This window comes from Penicillium pulvis (genome assembly GCF_028828015.1).
Source record: "Penicillium pulvis strain IBT 33274 chromosome Unknown contig_12_segment0_segment0, whole genome shotgun sequence".
Lineage (NCBI taxonomy): Eukaryota > Fungi > Ascomycota > Eurotiomycetes > Eurotiales > Aspergillaceae > Penicillium > Penicillium pulvis.
Genome location: NW_026643072.1, coordinates 2,898,099 through 2,917,344, shown reverse-complemented (window position 1 = coordinate 2,917,344; position 19,246 = coordinate 2,898,099). Strand labels below are relative to the sequence as shown.

Here is a 19,246-nt window from a genome sequence, read left to right as displayed (position 1 = left end):
AGACTTTATCGGTAGTTGACAGCTCGATCAGGGATCCGACCGCATGCTGATCGTTGCCACGCGGGGTTGGGATGAGAGGGGGATTACTGCACATGCAATTTAAATTGGCCTGTCAGAATACAAGATTCAGAGACAATGAACAAGGAAAAGGTAGAAAAGAACTTTTTTTAATCTGGAACCCAGCCTCCCACGTTATAAAGAAAAGTGCGGTAAAGACGTGTTTATTGGGCGATTTCCAAGCTTTAAATCGGGTGGTTGGGTATACGGAGGCTGGGAAGTACATAGCAACCACCACTTTTTCCCTTCCATTTTTCTTTGTTTCCTTATCACTTTCTCTACATTCCTTCTCCCGCTTGGAATCCTTCGCGAATCTTTATTTTGTTCCCCTCAAGGTGGTCTACCGTTGTAGATCAGCCAGGGTATACAAAGTCGGTACTGGTTTCAAGTCATCGCAGCCTGCATAACGACGAACAAACAGAAAACACACCCCGATAGATTCGAATCAGCAGCATTTCTAAGATATTTCGGACGAAATAATAGCTCGATTCTCGCCATGCGGTCCTCCAACATGATCTCCGCGCTCCCCAGCCTATTTCTCCTACTGAGCTACGTCCCAACCGTCACCGCAACCCCTCTAGCAACAGCCCTTCCGCTGGACACTTTGCAGATTTTGGAGGGAAACGCGCTCGAAAAGCGATGCGACAACCCTTGTGGCTCTGATAATTGGCTATGCTGTGGTTCCAGCGAAACCTGCTATACAAACAGTGCCGACCAAGCAGCATGCAGTACAGCGGGGAGTGGTTGGGATTACTATACTACAACTTATGTAGTCACAGAAGTCGACCGTTCCACCGTCGTCTCAGTCTGGAGCTCTCAGGTCACAGCTACTACAACAGCAGCCACGGCCACTGCAACATGCGATGCCGGCCTGGCTGAGACAACGTGCGGATCCAATTGCTGCAGCGCAGACGAAGAATGTGTGGACGGCGAGTGTGTCGCTGAAAGCTCCTCTGCGGCAGTGACCGGTGACGCTACACCTGCAGCACGAGGAACGAGTAGTGGCTGGTCTACTGCGACAGCCACAGCAGCCGCTACCACGACAGAGGGATTCATTGCGCCTGTTAGCACAGATGGATCTGATTTGATCGGAGCCAAAGCAACCAGCAACGGAAGTGGACTGAGCGGCGGCGCAATTGCAGGCATTGTCATTGGTACGATTGCCGGTGTGATTCTACTTTTCCTGCTCTGTGCCTGCTTCTGCTTCAAGGAAGCTCTGTATGGTCTCCTCGCTGCACTGGGCATGGGCAAACGTCGCAGAAAGCAGGAAACCATTATCGACGAACGCTACTCGCACCATTCGCATGGTAGTCGTCCACGTCCGCAGGGTGGCCGAACATGGTTTGGATCCAAGCCGGCGGCTGCGACGAGCGAAATCAGCGAGAAGAAGAAGTCTTCCTGGAGTGGCTGGGGCACGGTTGCCGTTATCCTTGGAGCTCTTGCGCTCTGCTTGGGATTGAAGCGACACAAAGATCGAGAGCACGATGATGACAGGACCGAGAGCAGTTACCCGAGCTCATACTATTATTCGTACTACACCAGAAGTGAGTCTATCCCCGACAATGGCTTCAATATTCAATCCCTCATATACTAATGATTACCCAATAGGTAGCGATAGCTCTGGTGGACGAACTCGAGACACACGACGATCTCGAAGATCACGTACACGATCACGGCGCTAAAGGACTAGAATAGTCTTTGTCTCTGACTTTGATTTGTTGACCCACTGATGCATTTACGGCGCCGATTTGATCTATGATTCATGTACCATAATGACCTACTCTATGATTTTTTTGCCTTGGTTCGGATGTGATGATATTATGCTCCTTTTTTCATGTTGATATGAATTTTTTCTTTTTTTTCCCCCTTATGAGGGTTCGGTTTTGAGACGTTTTGATGGCCGGTACAATTGGGGATGCACATATGAGCTATGGGAGATGCCGAAAATATAAATGAGACTCGTTTTGACCCACCAGTGACTGATCCTCAGTAGACAAAAGATATAAGCCTACATAGACACTACATTTTAGCTTTTACTTAAAGTCAGCTCCGGGGTTAATGGTTACACTAAGCAAGAAGCCGTGATTGGGGCTCGTCTTGCAGGTACAATGTGCTCTGTTCGTAAGGATAGCCCGGGTAATATGCTCCACGCACTAGTTCTGCAATCGATCCCGAAGCAAATGAAATACATTGAACAGATAAGAGCTTATTGGATATTACCATGTCATTAATTTGCAGAGATATAGACAGAGGTTAAGGGGTGGGCTTAAACGTAGAAAATCCGTGTGACAAGGGCACACAAAACTAAGGAATCCGCGGTGGAACTCATTTCACTCCCCGCCTTCCGACCTTCTCTTTCTCCCTCGTCAGGCAGACTTCCGCCCCGGTTCTTGGTTCTTCCCCCCCAACACCAATTCATCAATGACTCCCAACCTGAGTCCATTCTGCTGACCTTTTCTTTTCTTACTTCTACACTTGTCTCCGAGATCCCCTGTCTACCCAGTTTTCCCCCCAGTCGCTCAGCAAGGAACCCTTCGGAGGATTACGAATTCCCCGAAACGTCTCATCATCGCTCGCCATGCTACAAGCGCAGAGCCAACACGTCTTCTCTCACCAGCATCAGTACCCGCAGGCTGATCCCGCGTGGTTGCAGCACCAGCAGCAGCAACAACAACACCACCAGGCCCAGCCGCACCAGCAACACCAGCAGCAGCACGCCTCCTTGGTCGCTCAGCAGCATGCCCAAGTTCAGGCCGCTGCCGCTGCGGCGCAGCAACAACACTATGGTCGCTTGGCTATGAGCGGCAACGGCGCCGTCAACCCTAGTCAGAATGCTGGAGGACTCGGCAACATGGGCGGAGAGGGTCTGGCCAATGCGGTCTCCGGCATGGACGGTACTATCAGCGATGAGAATCGCAAGGTCTTCATCTGGGTTGCAGAGCTCCTGGACCCAGCCCGCAGGGAGGCAGCGCTCATGGAACTGAGCAAGAAGAGGGAGCAGGTTCCTGAGCTGGCCCTCGTGATCTGGCATTCGTTCGGTATGATATTATCGCTATTGTGGGGGCGCTTCCGACCGGGACTAACTGTCGGCAACTTGCAGGTGTCATGACTGCCCTTCTCCAGGAAATCATCTCGGTCTATCCCCTTTTGAACCCTTCGCAGTTGACCGCCGCTGCATCAAATCGAGTCTGCAATGCGCTGGCGCTCTTGCAGTGTGTCGCATCCCACAATGAGACGCGCACTCTTTTCTTGAACGGTAAGCCATGACCATGCCGATCAACTCTCCCACGCCTTGCTAACTGTTCATGTGTGTCGCATAGCCCACATCCCTCTTTTCCTCTACCCCTTCCTCAACACTACTTCTAAATCTCGCCCCTTCGAGTACCTCCGTCTCACATCGCTCGGTGTCATCGGCGCCCTGGTGAAGAATGACTCATCTGATGTTATCAACTTCTTGCTTACTACCGAGATCATCCCTCTCTGCCTTCGTATTATGGAGACTGGATCGGAGTTGAGCAAGACCGTCGCCATCTTCATTGTTCAGAAAATTCTTCTTGATGACATTGGCTTGGCGTACATCTGTGCGACCTATGAGCGCTTCTACGCCGTTGGCACAGTCCTCAGCAACATGGTCGGTCAGTTGGTCGACCAGCAAACAGTGCGACTGCTCAAGCATGTCGTGCGCTGCTTCCTTCGGTGAGTATCATCCCTACACATGTATCGAGTGTAGAAACTAATATCAGACTCAGTTTGAGCGACAACAGCCGCGCCCGCGAGGCATTGCGACAATGTCTACCAGAACCTCTTCGCGACGCCACATTCTCCTCCGTCCTCCGGGATGACGCAGCCACCAAGCGCTGCCTGGCTCAGCTCTTGATCAACCTCTCAGACAACGTGTCTGACGGAGCCTCGGCGGCCATGTAACATACAAAAACGCATTTCTTTCATCGCGGGACGTTTTTTCTTACAACCTTACGTTATGCATGGGACAGGTTTCTGGCGAGTATTGGTCACAAGGCGCAAAAGTTATGGGTAAAGCACAAGATAAACCAATTATCACCATGATGGGCCTTGGTGGTAGTGTGTTTTTGTTCCGGTTGCTTTCTCTTTCATTCTGTCTTTTTATTTTATCGCAGCATTTCATCTTGGGACAATTCCGGGATTCGGTGATTTTCGTGTCGATGGGAGGGGACTCATGTATTCCTATGTCCTTTTTTCTTCTTCTTTTTCTCTGCCATTTTCTTTCTTTCTGCTTGCATCTTTGCTCTCTCCCATTTCTGTCTTCCCCTTATATTAGTTTTTCGTGGCGCTCACAATCGGGTGGCGTGGGTTTCTGGTTGGCGCTGTCGTTTATGTGCATTATTTACCCTCAATCCCTCTCCATTTTTGCTATGAGATAGACCCCTTTGAGCTAGAGATACCACGATCCAGTCGTTGATTTGTTTTTATGTTTTTGTCTGTTGGCTTATCTCTGTACATGTTCTCAAAAGAATGTACTTTTTGACTTGACTATTCTAGTAGACTGGGGTGTGCACTTTTAATTTATATTGTCTAATCTGTGCTGTGAAATACGTTGCTTAGTCCTTGAGATACTTGAGATTGAAGTGAGTGGTAGGTTACAGTGATTTCAAAGGAACGCCAGGTGCCTATTTAGAACGTCGTCATCTGGCTAGATATGGCATAGTACTAATATATGAAGAATACCAGTTGACAGATGCGCCAAGTTGATTTATATGTATTCGGCTTCATATTTTTATAAATTCGCAACTCTGCTTTTATTCTATCTCCAGGTCTTCACACAATTTGGCCATAGCCGCAAGAATACTTAACACCCTGACATCTAATCAATCCAGCATTTTTTCCAAGGACCATTATTCAAGATTGCAATGTCGTCGTCTTTTCCGAAATTGACCAAACGCGACCTTCACGTGATCTACCCGTGCCGACGCGCCATTCACTGAGATCATCTCGCCTCTTGAACACGAAGAGGGTGAAAAAAAGACGACACCTCCATTTATCCTTCACATTCTGCAAAATCCGTCTGATTCTAATATCAATCTGACACAATCACGTATCTGTGTGACTGGGGCTACATCCTGACTCCCTGACCTACCCCTCGAAGCAACCACCCCTACCAACACCCCGGCCTTGACCGGCCGTCCCGCCGCAATGGGATCGCGAAAGCGCAGCCGCTCCGATGCGATTGCTGCCCCTGTGCAGCAGCCAACAGAAGAACCGGGTCTGCTTCAGCAGATTCGCAACAGCTGGGAATTCGCCAGTCTCATGCAATACATAGCCATTTTTGGCAAAATTATGAAGATTGATGAGGATTTCGAGATTGAGGTAAGTAGACATTGGAATTATGCTTCCTGCCCTGTGCGCGTTTCGCACTCGGTGGCGCATGAAAGGAATCGATGTGTCTGAGTGTTTGGCGCGTTTTTTCAATGATTGGGCGGGTTGGCTGACACTTTATCCTTTTTTTTTCTGTTCGATCTAGGATCTTGAAGATGAGTGCCTCAAACCCGAGCATTCGCACAAACTATTGGAGATTGGTCTATGCCTGTTAAAATGGGTCTCATCGCATCGCGGTCTCACGTATGTCAAGATGAAACGCCCTTTGCGGCTACGCCTGGGATGAAGTGGTGAGAGCTGACACTTTGAAACAGGCCCGACACCTTCGATGAATACACACGCCGACAGTACAATGCAAAGTGTCCGCACCTGCCTAATCCCTTCGGCTACGATGAGGAACCCCTGAAATTCCTGCACTTCGATGTATTCACCAAGCTTCGTGTTCTTCACCAGCTGTCTGTGTGGACCTTCTGGAATGCCGATCGCATTCGGGATAAGATGCCGGAAAAGAAAGAAAGTGAACAGCTTCAATGGGTGAGTCTAGCACTTATTTGCTATCAAAGCGCTTGCTAACTTCCTATAAGCGCATAGAAGAGTTCGGATTTGACCGCGAAGGTCGCTCCTACTATGTCCTGGATGACAATCGTCTTTACCGCCGCACTGATCCTCCGATCCCCGCGCAACAGCGCCCCAAGAAAAAGCCTAAGAGTCGTTCTTCGCGAACGTCCCGAACCTCGAGACGTGTGTCCGCTCTCGCCGCGGAAGAAGAATCCGATAACGAAAGCAAGGGGGAAGCTACCAACGGCGCCTCGTCTGGAGACGAGTACAAATGGGAGTGTATCGCAGTTACCTTGCCAGAATACCAAGCATTCCTGGAATCCATTCGGAAAAGTAAGGATGCGGACGAGAAATACCTCCGTGATCAAATTGAGGAGCATGTCGTGCCCCTACTGGAGAAGACCGAGGAGGCGCAACAGCGCAAGCGCCAAAAACGCGAGAAGGAGCTGCTCAACATGCAGCTGCTTGCTGGAGCCAAGCGATCCAGCCGACTTCAACAAAAGGACGAGCGGGAACGTGCCGAAAGAGAGGCCATTGAGGCTGCCCGCAAGCACGAGGCTGATCTGGCTGAGGCTCGTCGGGAGCAGGCCAGACAACAACAGCTCGAGCAAGATCGGCAGTCGCGCATGATGACCCGTGAGCAGCGAACCAAGGATCGCGAGCAGAAGCGCATTTTGCACGAAGCAGAGCTTGAGCGGATCGCCGCCGAGCAAGAGAGATTAGAGCGCGGCGAAGGCAGAGTCTCTGCACGGAACTTGAAAGCCGAAATGGAGAAGTCCCAGAAGAACTTGACAGAATTGTCGCAAGATGACGAGTGGGTCTTCGATTGTTCTGGCTGTGGTGCGTATGGCGAGAACCTCGATGATGGTAGCCACAGCGTTGCCTGCGAGAAATGCAATGTCTGGCAACACAGCAAATGTCTTGGAATCGCGCAGGAAGATGCTGAAAAGGAAGACTTCCACTTCGTCTGTGGTGATTGCAAGCGAAAGGCGGAAGAGGCCAGTAGGCCCAAAATACCCCCTCTGAAGTTCCGCGTTAGTTCCTCTGCGTCGCCTCAATCCACCCCTCCATCAAGCAAGAAACGAAAGGTGGAAGACGAAGATCTTATTCCATCATCACCTGTGAAGCAGACCCATGCTGCCTTGTCTAGCCTGCAAAATGGCCCTCAGCCACCTACTACAAACCCCGCCCAGCCTTCTCTTCCCTCTCTCACCTCCCAAGGCCAATTCTACGTTCCTCCCTCCCCCGAGCGTCGCCTGCATCCCACAAACCAAACCCCTCTGCCTTCCTCCAGCCCTCCTCGACCAAATTTCTCTCCGCCAAAGAATGGCCCTGTTCACCCTTCTATGGTTGCACCTGGCCAGCATATGTTCAAACCTATGCAGCCAGGTCCCCAGCTACCTCCTATTGGAGCTTTCCATACCGTGCGGCCTTCTTCCTCCCACTCCGGACGTACTCCCACCCAAAATCAACCGGCCATGTCCCCCACCCAGGGCAACCATGAGGTTGGCCCCCTCGCTGGGTTTCCACCCGTAGCGCATGCGAATGGATCCGGCAATTGGTCTTCCTATGAAAGCTACACGACTCCCCGCCCTCAGTCCGGACATGGACTCCCACCCTCCATGTCTAGCCACTATCCCTCCTTTTCCGCCCGTGGAACCCCCAATGGCAACCACTCCTCTCCTCCGCACAGCTCTCACGGAATTGGCATGTCGGGAATCAGTCCTACCAAGCAATCCCCTCGCCCCGTGACTTCGGGTAACGGCATGGCAGGTGCTCCGGTTCTACCTCCAATCCGCCGACTAGAACCCAGCCCGAAACTCATGGGCCGTAGCTCGCCGGATGCTCCGATCCCCCCACCGGTGAAATGCATGACCCCTGAGCAAGAAGAGCGTCGAGCCCGCGAGAATGCTTCACTCTTTCACCCGGGTCCTGGTCACAGCGGTCTCATGTCCTCACCCTCTATGAACCGTATTCCCCCCCTTGGACCTGCAGCCACACAGCCAGAGCCTATGCCATCGCCCCAGCGAGGCGGTGATGCTTCACGGCAGTGAACTTACGAATAACGTCAAATGTGTCCTGTGAGTGGTTCATCGCATTTATGGTGGATCCGGCTTTGATAAGATCAAGCCCTCGAGAAACCTCACGGTTGAATTAAACATTATGCATCATTTGGAAATATCCACTTCCCTGATTTTCCCCAGTTCTTGTATTGATATGTGGATCTATCCGTTCTGAGATGAGGAGCGAATGGTGACAAACCGGAATCATTATCCCCGGCCCAGCCTCGATAGTTCAACAGTGGATGGGGCCCGTGTCCTCGATCTCGATCGATCGCGATCGATCGAGCGATCCTCAACTTACTGCGCTCAAGTCTCATCTCTGGTTGGTGGATCGATGAATAAGATGGGATGTGACTGATTGTCGATTGATATGCGTTTGATATGGGGTCATCAGCCCTATGCTCTAAAACTTGTCTTTGTTTTTTGTTGTTTTGTCCAGGTGTCTGGAGCCCTTACGAGCTTTGATACCACGTAGGCACCAGTTTATTTCTGTTCGTTTTCTTGTTACCATTTCCTTGATATGTGCATTAAGATGGTTTGGGGGTTGGGCGTTTTCAGAGGGCCTGGAGGCCGGAGTTCACGATTGATTATCTTCCTGGCCTGGGCTAGGGGTGTATTGTAATAGAGAATTCATATCGAGATCATGCCCAATTACTGTTATGAGAAGCTCGTATACCTATATAGGATATAGTCGTAATTGTAGATGACGTCCATGTCTAGCATTTGAAGCAACATAGCACCATCACGTATCATGTCCAATATTTAAATTTCCGATTCTATGACAGAACAAACTTCAACAAGACTATTGTAACATAGAAAGAAAATAAAACTCCTGGGTAATGATTGGGGACACCGGAAGACCTGGACAACTGCCGCTGCCGGCTGCAGCGACCATCAAACCCGACCAGTTGCATCCACGTAAAAACCAACAGCGGTTCTCTACGGCTCTTAGCATATTGCGCAGTCATACACGTAAACCCCTCAATGGTTTCACGTCATAATTCAATTTTTCAATAGTGCGAAGGAAAAAAAATCAAGCTAGTACAGCACGAATACAGAAAAATCTAACCTATCTAGGGGAATGTTTGTCCCGACCTAATGATGCGTGAATTTTCTAATACGACATCTTACGCAATGCATACTCAAGTGGGAAAATGTTGGGCACCTCCTGACTCAGGTAGTAATTAGTAGATCTAGGGTCTTGATCCACTCACGTGAACAAATCATATGCGGGGCCAAACAAAAGAAAAAAAGTAATAAAGCCCAAAGTACCAAGATCGATTCACACGCTAAGATGGACTAGGATCCACTTTCGTGCAAGCGATGGCACTAGCTAGACGCGCGCGATCTGCATAGCCCGTGTGATTCGTCCCCCCCTAAATCCAAACCAAAGCTCTCGCCACGAGGATTGTACCGAGTGCTAGAACACGTAATTGATACATCACCTCCGACGAAGATAACTGGTAATTAAAATTGGTAATCAATTAGAAATACTAACAAACTCTGTGTTTGACAATGCAGTAGATCTCTTAAACCTTACCTCTTGCCACAATTCAGATTATGTATAAAATCTATCATTATTGAATCCTGACCCTCCGACTCGTTCGGATATAGAGACTAAAGGCCGTAGTGGAATTCATTAGCCCCAGGGTATAAGCTTTGTGAAAGCTCTAGCCTTATGCTACCGAGGTTTGAAGAACCACTTTTTTGCTTCAAGTAGTTTTTACCGCATACGTCCTCCACCGTTCATGTTCGTATAGGTACGAACAAGCCCAGGGAGATTGCAGATCTTCGATGAATCGCCATCGTAACGAGGCTAGCAAGCTAGTAATTAGTTCATACTTAGCTTAGTTGCCTCTCACTGATAATGTAACACTAGTATACGAAAATCTTTTTTCGAAAAAACATAATTTGATAAGCGTCGGTGTTCAACCCCTAAACAGAAGTATACCCTTACAGCAAGACAGATCTACTATGGAGTAGATTCTCGGCTGTTTTCGCTAAGAAACGCCATGATATGTCTCCCTGCTTCCCTCGTGCGTGCGCTTGTCCGTTTCTAGTAAAGGGGGATGCCCGGGGAAGGATCCCGCGGTTCCTGTAGTGGGGAAGATGATCAACTTGGGAAGCTTGACTAGATTAAGTATCATTATACGAATAGGGAGTGCCGTGATTGGGCAGGGACTGACTGCTCTGGTGGCTATCACATCCCTGAAAATGAGTGAGCCGAACTAGTCACGGTGGTCTAGGCTTCTACTCACCGCGCGGTCCGCACGGGGCGTAGATGTCGGCGTTCAACCCCGATTTCCGTAAGATCAGACTCAGAGTTAATAACTAAGCAGGTGAATGCTAGAAATGAGAATAAGTGAAAAGTGTAAATCAATTCCTACTGTGTATTTGCTTTTCTAGAACTTATGGCCTAATAGGGTAGGAGATAAAGTGTGGGAGAAACCTAAATATGCGCCCGCGAATGAATTATCGACGGGAGGTGAATTCATAGAGTCTAATACGAGTTAACCTACAGGTCTATATTCGGTTAGCGTTGCGCATCCTTGTAGATTAGATAATTAACCGAGAATCGGTCTTTCATTCTCCGTTTCTCCTATAGGCACGGAGTGGACATACGCGGAGACATACTCGAGTGACTTAGTGTAGGTAGGGAGGCTATAGGACACCTGGGCAGGTTGATCTATCCACTAATGAAAGAGACAAGCCCCTTTTTACAGTAATTTTTATGGTGGACTAGCAAAGTCCTTCCCGAGATGAAACCACACTATACCAAGTACACCAGGAAATATGGCACTAGCACTAGCATATAGGACTAGCATCGTGATCGTAGCTTGAGATTAGTCTGTAAACGCCGCCTATCACAGTAGAGTTTGGTTCGACCGTTTTAGACAGACGATCAGGATCATAGCTGTGAGCCGTGCACAGGATCCACTTATGCACCTCAAAGCGGAGCCGGATTAAGTCCGTCCACTCACTGAGAAAGAAAGGGTGGGGAAGAGAGCAAGGACGGCGCGACTGTTTGATGTGCACTTCCCGCCCAGGACCACACTTTGAATTAGATTTGACTTCTGGAGACGCGTAGTCCGAGATTCGTGACCTCACCACCGATTACCCGATTACCCTCCCCCGGATACCCGCCAATTCCCGGCCAACAATCAGCTATCCCAGCTACGGGCCTACCAAGGTACGCGCGTTTACGAGGACTATAACCTAGTTCGACTATTTTATTTTATTTTATATTATACTTCTATACTTCCAATTTAAGTGGCATGGCAGTATACTATTGCAAGTATATGGAGAAAATATCCGTGGGGAAGTGTGGATAGCTGGCGGCAAGTATTTGTCAACTCTTAGTGGATAGGGCGACCCGTCATTGGTCTCCCCGGACACTAGACAGCACGGACAATTGCATTCAATTTTGGACATTCTCTATTTCTTTATTCGCCAGAGGGGATAATCATTATCTGCATGTTATCTTAGGGGCGATATCCCACTAGAAAATTGAATTATTGCTGGCAGCCTTGCCTCAAGGCTTAGGGTTATAATGCCAATTTTCATACTTGATACCACCAGCTTCATTTACTACATAGAGATAGAGGGAGAGTCTCGCCATTTCGGATAAGCCGGTAATTTTGAATCAACATGAAATTGGTAAACAGGCAAGGAAGTTAATGAGAGCCCAAGTTTGCAATTAGAATCATAGTGGAACGTAATCTACCGGACCGCTCGGCTGGTTTCGGCCGATGCGGCCTGATCTAAGACAAAACGAGAATAGGGCCATGGAAACGGGATCTCTGACTGAGCCAGACGTGATGTATTGAAGCCGGGGAGAAATGGTTCTTGCCTCTCTTTCCTCTTTCATCAATTTTCACCAATTTTTCCCTTGTTATCTCTTGACGGTGTGATGATCACAATTCGAGGTATAGTCCAAACTCAAAAATCTGGCATGTTATGGTTCGGAGGCTTCAACCTAAAACTCGTTTGCCCCTTAGCACGGGGTGGGGTGTCTGATGTACAGATATCGGCGGAGCCGACAAGGCCGATTCGTAAACACATGACCAGGTTCATATGCGAAACTATCCTTTTAGTAAAATAAAAGAGCCACAGTTGATTGGCAAGGACTGGGACCTTGTGCCGCTATGACGAACACATCTATCCCCGGTCACTTTCCCCTCCTCCCTGGGCTAGATCCCTGTACCAGCATCTTAAATCCCGCAGAAATGAAGAAACCCGGTGGTCCCCGTAAAGCCCATACAGAGATTGTCCTTGAAAATGTGGACCAGAAGGTGTTACCCCCCTTGAACTACTCCCTTTTACGGACAAGTCACGATGTGATCTGGAGATCTAGATCTCTCGCTTCTATCTCAGAAAGTAAAAGTAGACCACACGTGCGTGCTCCCCTACCCCACCCTCCAACCAACTTAGCCCCAGGCGAGACGCGGATCATGAACACGATTGTCCAGAGTCAGGGGTGTCTGAGGGGAGGGGCTGACACCCGGTACTTAGAAGAACAACAACAACCGATCAGTCGAAGAATGCCGCCCAAGAAGATCGAAAGACCTTCTGCTTAGCCCCGTATATTTACCATGTGGGTATCATAGACTCATAGGTATGCAGCCGTGACTCCAAGATGCATAAGCGTAGATGTGTTGGGATCGCGGTACTGGTCGCAACACTGGCGGTGTCCACAAACCACGTCGTTGCCCTGCACAAGAGAATCAAATGGACAGGAGATCATAGCTCACGATATGAAGATCGACAGTCAATGCCGGCACGTCCTTGCCAAGGCAATAACAAGCGACTCTCTCCCCAAGAAGTATGACACAGGGCCGCAACGGTTTTTTCTAGACCAGAACAGGAAGAGTGGATCGAGATGCAACGAAACTCAGGCAATCGGAGCACGCAGAAGGCAGATACGCGCTAACCGCTTTCTTACTGCATTTGCGATGCAATGTGGCAGAAACCGGGATGATACCGAGACCAATAGCGAGGCTTGACTGGTGTTGGGTGACAGCGCCAGTATGATTACCCACCTGCGGCAGGATTTGTTTTAGGTATGGAGGATGTTATTTCCTTTTGCCTTTTTGCATGGTTGCATTTTGGCGTTTTGTTTTGGCGCATTTTTTTCTTTCCAAATTTTTTTTTATTTTTCGGATTTTTAAATCCTTGGTGTTGCTACTCGAGTCATGTCAAGCCGAAAGGGATGGATACTCTCGGGCCTCTTGAGGTATTTCGAAGTATTGAGAACCTGAAGCCTCGAGGGGTGCCGGGATTGAAGCATATATGCAAGCATTAAAGCGATCCCCGAAGGTATTTCTTTGTGATCGGGGATCCCTCGTGGCAGCCATGGCTTGGAAGATTCTCTGAGATCAATCCTAAAGCGGTATACCGCCCCAGAAAGGCCCCGAATGTAATAGGCTGGGCAGTCGGGTTACTACAGGACATGCCATGGGTCACGGTTCTCATATCATGATGAGCCCGACCAATAACCAAAAGTGAACAATTGCCCGCTGATCGATGGCGAAACTCACTAACCTCACTAACCAGTGATCCACGCACGAGCAAGGCGAGATAGTCCACCCTAGGCGTAATTTATCATTTCCTCGCGCCGTTGGACTGCATAATGACGACCATTTTTGCCCCGACTAGCGCCATCCATAGAAATAAAAAACAGGCACTGCAGGGGCTGTTGCCGATATCCCAGATGTGGAAAGATGTCAAGGATCATTGAGGTTCATCTAATTCTTGTTTGCTGATTTTCGACTACTTTCTCGTAGTCGATCTCCCCACGACTTCCGCAGTATGAAGCGATAAGAATAGTTCTCGTTCTAAGTTGAAGCATTTCGAAACACGATATCTTTAGAATGTCGCCGGATCTGGAACAAATAGACGCGAATGTTTGAGAGTGAGACAGATATCGGCGATCGGAGGCTTCGTAACCGGGGCCATCAGAACAAAGGAAAAACGTGGCCGATAGCCGATCTGTGAGCCACCGAATCCTTCTTCGAGTCCTAGTGGAGTTCCAGAGTGACTGCAGAAGGGCTGGGCAGGAAACGGGAATGACAGAGACTTGAGCCAGGGTCATCCTTGTTGGATCACTTGCAACCCATGGAGGAGAAAAGAACTGCAGGGTTTGACAGGTTGAAGTATGGTTTAGAAGGCCTGAGCACCCGTGTGTTCCATGGAAGCCACTTGTGATTATTCACCAATTGCAAATAGTGGAGATTTGGAATGATGCAGATCATGACTTCTGAGTTGTCAATAGTCGAATATATGGCCTACCATGAAGGTTGGCAAGGCGATGCGATCTACACCGTGCACTTCCTTGTCTAATGATCCTGCGAAAAAGGCGGCAAAAATGCTGACAATTCCTTCCCCACGATGAGAAGTTCACTGCGTGAGATTAGAGATTCCCAACACCTAGGTGCTGGAAGTGCCTCCCCTGTTCGCTTTGGCAATTCAGTACTTAGAAAATCTGAGTTTGTCGGCCACATGGCAGACTGCGCCCCCACCCAGAATAGATCTTGTCCGGACCATTGGATACAGGGAAGAGGCCCTGACGCCCGACCGGGATGTCTCACAAAGGAACCCATGCACGCATCGCAAAAGAGGATACCGGGGAGGAAACGTGGTCGAGGGTTCCTGCGCAAAGTAGGAGGTCGGGGACCTGCAGGGGAAGTCGAACTCCAGTTCGTATGAGCCGTGAAGATGTTCACCGCATTTCGAGGATAATACGAGGCGTAGTCTTGTGAACAGTACCCCGGTCCTTCGTCAGTATCAAAGAAAACGGTGTCGTTGAGCTAAGCTTGATCCGGTGGAGGCGTTGATGTTCCCTGCAAGGGCGGAGCCGCATAACATCCGATTTCATAGTTCGGGACACGGTGATGTTGCCTCCGGGGAGAACACTGACATGCATGTTTTGTGTTCTGATGGTTGTTGGGGGAATCGTGATATCTACCAAGCTTGGTCCCCGAAGTCAGTTGACGTATCGTCTTAGGGCGTGTCGATCGCATGCAGGCTAGCATGCAGGCTTGGGTGGATTACACGTGATGGAATGATTAGCGCGGGGAGAGAAGACACGATCGGCTCGAGCAGCCAACGATTTAGGGGCGGGAAAGGTTCCCTGGTCCAGTTAGAGAGGTATAATTGGCGAGAGCTATGACCGCACATCGTGGACCCCACAACATGGGGACTGGAACTGATGCTAAAAGCGGGAAGAGCGTCAACGAATGAGGAGCGCAGAAGGAGAGTTGGTGAGTGTCGACATCACGGAAAATTCAGCCATACCCTGGTAGAGCCAATAAGATTTCAGTGGCGTAGATAGATTAGGCGACTACTAGAAAGGGGAGATGAGCAAGACGGAGCATAGGGCTACTGTTTCTTAAGCCGACGGCCCAGCCCCACCTAAATGTCCAGAGTGCAAGCCCGTCGATCACGACCCCGGCTGCTCCGCCCCGACCCTAGGAACCACTACGCAGCCGAGATAGACGACGGGACGATTAATTACGGTGACGGTATTGTTCACCCTCTGACCAAACCACCTTCTGATTCGTATTGATGCAATTTGTAATTGTTAGATCTACCGGAGTCCTAACTGCCGGCTTGCAACCCATGGCTCATAATGTGATAGACGCTGCCTGGAACTCCCCCCATTCCGTGATCTGAGTTTCCTTGAACTCTACTCAGGGAGTGATTCCCCCGGAATCGGTGGACGGAATTTAGGAGCCCGAAAGCCGGAGGACGGGAGATCGTTATCACACGAGAATTAAGAGGGGAGCCCGATCGGCCGTGCGCCCAGGGACTATACTCTCTAGTATATTTCATTGAGAAAAATAGAAAATTTTGACACCTGTTACATGTCTTGCAGGTACGATGTGGATCCCTATAGACGCTAAGATAGTTGCAGGTCCACCTAGACAGTTTGGCTTTAACGGCTGAACGCCCTATTGTCAAATAGTTCACCGTCAAGTAATCTATCCCCATCTTTCCCGCCGTTTCTGGATTTGGAGACTTGCATCATGTGGAAATATGTCGGCGCTCGGGACTAGCAATCAGTGAGATCCGACATCTAACAGATTGAGAACAGGATCCTAGAGTTCAACAGTTCATACACTTTTAGCCTACAGTCTCTCTGTTCTCATAGCTCTATGATTATCCATGGCACAAAGAGGGTATAACTATAGCTCATATAGGGTACGACGCTGCAGAGCCCGTCTCAAAATAAATGAAAGAATGAATGAAAGAACAAGCGAATCAAAATAAAAATAAATCCAAGAAAGAGAAAGGCAGACCAATGATAAGTAGGAGTGGGGAATGCATTGGACTAAATCTAGCCAGTAACGGTATCATTGGTCGGCGTTCTGTCAAAAAAAAAAGATTAAGAAAAGATTAAAAAAAGATTTAAAAAAAGATCAAATAAAATATTGAATTAAATAAAATCGAAATTCATAAAACCCCAAAATGACATAAAATACAGAATATTCATCCCTGTCACGCTAAAACGAGAAAGAAAATAAAAATGATCCCAAAATGCCCGACCTACGTCTGGTCCATATTGTTAGTTCCTAAGCTTCTAGAGTCAGTTTCAGCCTCTCAGGGAACTTTCCGGGTAACTTACACTGAATTCATACTCGCCCCTCTGACTGCCAATTTCTTATTTATTCATGAGACCCGCCCAGTGGAACTCATTCAACGTGCACTCTATCCTTTCTTCCTTACCTTCACCCGATTGTTTGATTTGGTAAAGAACTTTTCAACTTCAATCCAGACTCCCGTCTCTGTCTCTGTTTGTCTCACCTGCAGTCTCTGCACTGTGTCGGAGTACGAGCCCTCAGTTCCCATATGCAAGACTGTTTTCCACACAGTTGGACAACATCAACGCAAACTTCCTTCTTCTTCCTCTTCTTTTCTCTTTTTGGAAACGAAGCCCCCTAGGAACTCTTCTGCATTAGCTGTCTATCAAACTAGACGGACTATTCTACAGAATCTCCTTCTACTCTTATTCTTCTATTCTGGAACGCTACCAAAGCGATATACTGGCAATATGTCCGTCTCCAATATTCCGAAGTTACCACCTACTCCCCCCAGCGAGCATTCCATCGAGAGGAATCTCCAGGAGACCTATCCTCCTGTTCCCGGCCAAGGAGAATTTGCAGAGTATACGGATGCTCAAGTCAATATGTTCCATGCTCAGCACCCGCAAATTACATCGGTGGTAAGTTCTACAGACCCCCGTACTCATCCTATCCACTTAGATTGCATATTCTGATATGAAGTAGATGTATGCACCAGCTTCAGGTTACTGGCATCCCTCAATGCCAACTTCACACCCGGTAAGTGCTCATCTTCATCTATACTCAGCTGAATCCATTCGACTGACAAATGGATCCAGATGCTTCCTGATCAGGGGGTCAATACACCCCCTTCCACGAATGACGAAGGGCTCAGTAGGCTGTCCGCCTCTCCAAGCCCAAGCTGGTCACCATCCCCAAAGCGTCGGGGTCAGACACCCCGGGCTAGAGCCAACCGTCCTCCCCGTGAGCGAGGACGCCGCTCACGGAAGAATGCCTCTGCTAGGGCAGTAGAGGGAGGTGTGTCCACTGATAAACCAATGAGTGTCACGGCCGCACATCTGGTGCACATTCCAATCCGTGATATGCACGCCTATGCCCACCGGTCTGCTGAAGAGCGTCTTGAGGAAGTCGAGACAAAGAACAAAATCTCTCGGCCAATGAACGCCTTCATGATGTATCGGTCTGCCTACGCAGAGCGAGCAAAGGTGCTCATCAACCAAAGGAACTACCAGGTTGTCAACAGCGCCATAGCCGATAGCTGGGCAGTGGAGACAGAGGAGGTGAAGAACCACTACCGGGACATGGCCAATATCGAAAAAGACAACCACCAACGAACATTCCCTCAGTACAAGTTCAAGCCCAACAGGGGTCCGGCAGTTGCAGCGGTAGTAGCACCAAGTTCTCCACCAACTACTGCCAATAGCTCTTTCGTGGATCATGCTAGCCCTGCATGGAGCAGTAGCGATCTTGATTATCCCGCTTCCGTTCACGATCGATCGGGTAGTTTCTATCTTGATCCTACCTACCACACCCGATCCAGCACACCGACAAGCTTCCATGATCTGGGTGCCAATGGCTATATAACCCCCTCCTGGCAAGGCTACCTAGGATCTAGCTGTTCCACAATCCAGCCTAGTTCCTTGCATGGTGGAATATCCCACGTTGAGGACGTGCATTTCCACCGCTTAACTCCGCCTGCTCAGGAAATCCAATACGGCATGTCCAATGGTCTTAACGGACTTCCTGGTGGCTCCCACCATGACCTACTACAGCCCCAACCAGGCACACCTTTCTCCGGTCGCGTCGATTCAGACGGCAGTCTGGATCCCCAGATGCTCAGCTATGATGCTGAGTCTGGAGTTCAGATGAGTCTAGCCCCAGCATATCCTGCAGTGCCGAACCCCTACCCTGTTTGGGAGGAGGATGCTACGGATCCGTACCTGACCACGTCGGTTCCATCGTGCACATCGAGCCCAGTTCCATTCACCCATATGATGTCGTCTTCTGTCCCTGTTAGCATGCAGCGAAACCCTTCATGGGACCCCAACCCTGATGTCAATGAGACAAGTGACCCCTGGCCCGCTTTGCATACCCCTTCATCAAACTTCTAAATTACTAGAAGGGTTTGCATGAAAACACACGAGGCATGGAAAAAAAAAAAAAAAAAAAAAAAAAAAAGGGCGAAGTTATCTCTCGGGATAAAGCATGACGGGCTGATCCATACCTTGGCTCTTATTTCCTGGTTAAGCCGAGCAAATAAAAGGTGGCCACGCCGATGGATTTGTGGAACAAGTTCCAGGAGGAAACCTTTTTGGGTTTGGCATTCGGATGAAGGTTTTCTATTTCTTTTGTTCCTCAGGCTCTAATTTTCTGTTCTACTCTACTTGGACTTGATTTGACTTGGGTTAGGCGGTTTGGGATTATGGGATTTGTCTTGGAAGTAATCTGAAAGGACTGGGACTGGAGATTGATACTCGCCGGAGGATTTGTGTGCTTCTTTGGCGTTTGTTGGCTGTATTCCGGAACTTATACACTACAAATCATCAAAGTACCATTTTTGATAGCCATATGCACGTATCAATGTATTTCCAAGTTTGAAAATCGCCATGCTTTGAACGTTAAACGTCAAGTTCGTGT

General features: G+C 48.9%; 4 protein-coding genes across 4 annotated transcripts; all 4 read left to right on the top strand.

Moving 5' to 3' along the window:
• Positions 1-553: 553 nt before the first annotated feature.
• On the top strand, positions 554-1,761 carry N7503_002302 (uncharacterized protein; the record flags this gene model as incomplete). Its single annotated transcript, XM_057061849.1, has 2 exons — positions 554-1,601; positions 1,666-1,761. 2 exons carry the CDS (start codon positions 554-556, stop codon positions 1,737-1,739), a joined length of 1,122 nt encoding a protein of 373 aa, XP_056925811.1. The 3' UTR covers positions 1,740-1,761.
• Positions 1,762-2,411: 650 nt separating this feature from the next.
• On the top strand, positions 2,412-4,567 carry N7503_002301 (Rcd1-like cell differentiation family protein). The gene is made up of 4 exons (XM_057061848.1): positions 2,412-3,095; positions 3,158-3,313; positions 3,378-3,753; positions 3,807-4,567. Exons 1-4 carry the CDS (start codon positions 2,636-2,638, stop codon positions 3,979-3,981), a joined length of 1,167 nt encoding a protein of 388 aa, XP_056925810.1. The 5' UTR covers positions 2,412-2,635; the 3' UTR covers positions 3,982-4,567.
• A 659-nt stretch (positions 4,568-5,226) lies between these two features.
• N7503_002300 (putative PHD finger domain protein) lies at positions 5,227-8,021 on the top strand (the record flags this gene model as incomplete). Its single annotated transcript, XM_057061847.1, has 4 exons — positions 5,227-5,400; positions 5,555-5,652; positions 5,724-5,943; positions 5,994-8,021. The coding sequence occupies 4 exons, from the start codon at positions 5,227-5,229 to the stop codon at positions 8,019-8,021; spliced, it is 2,520 nt and encodes an 839-aa protein (XP_056925809.1).
• A 9,058-nt stretch (positions 8,022-17,079) lies between these two features.
• N7503_002299 (HMG-box domain-containing protein) lies at positions 17,080-18,720 on the top strand (the record flags this gene model as incomplete). The annotated part of the gene is made up of 3 exons (XM_057061846.1): positions 17,080-17,250; positions 17,315-17,368; positions 17,428-18,720. 3 exons carry the CDS (start codon positions 17,080-17,082, stop codon positions 18,718-18,720), a joined length of 1,518 nt encoding a protein of 505 aa, XP_056925808.1.
• Between the last annotated feature and the right edge of the window lie 526 nt (positions 18,721-19,246).

Coding starts and splice junctions, on each gene's coding strand:
- N7503_002301 (XM_057061848.1), top strand. CDS start 2,636: ATGCTACAAGCGCAGAGCCAACACGTCTTCTCTCACCAGCATCAGTAC. Junction 3,096..3,157: donor CGTGATCTGGCATTCGTTCG/GTATGATATTAT, acceptor GGCAACTTGCAG/GTGTCATGACTGCCCTTCTC. Junction 3,314..3,377: donor GCGCACTCTTTTCTTGAACG/GTAAGCCATGAC, acceptor TGTGTCGCATAG/CCCACATCCCTCTTTTCCTC.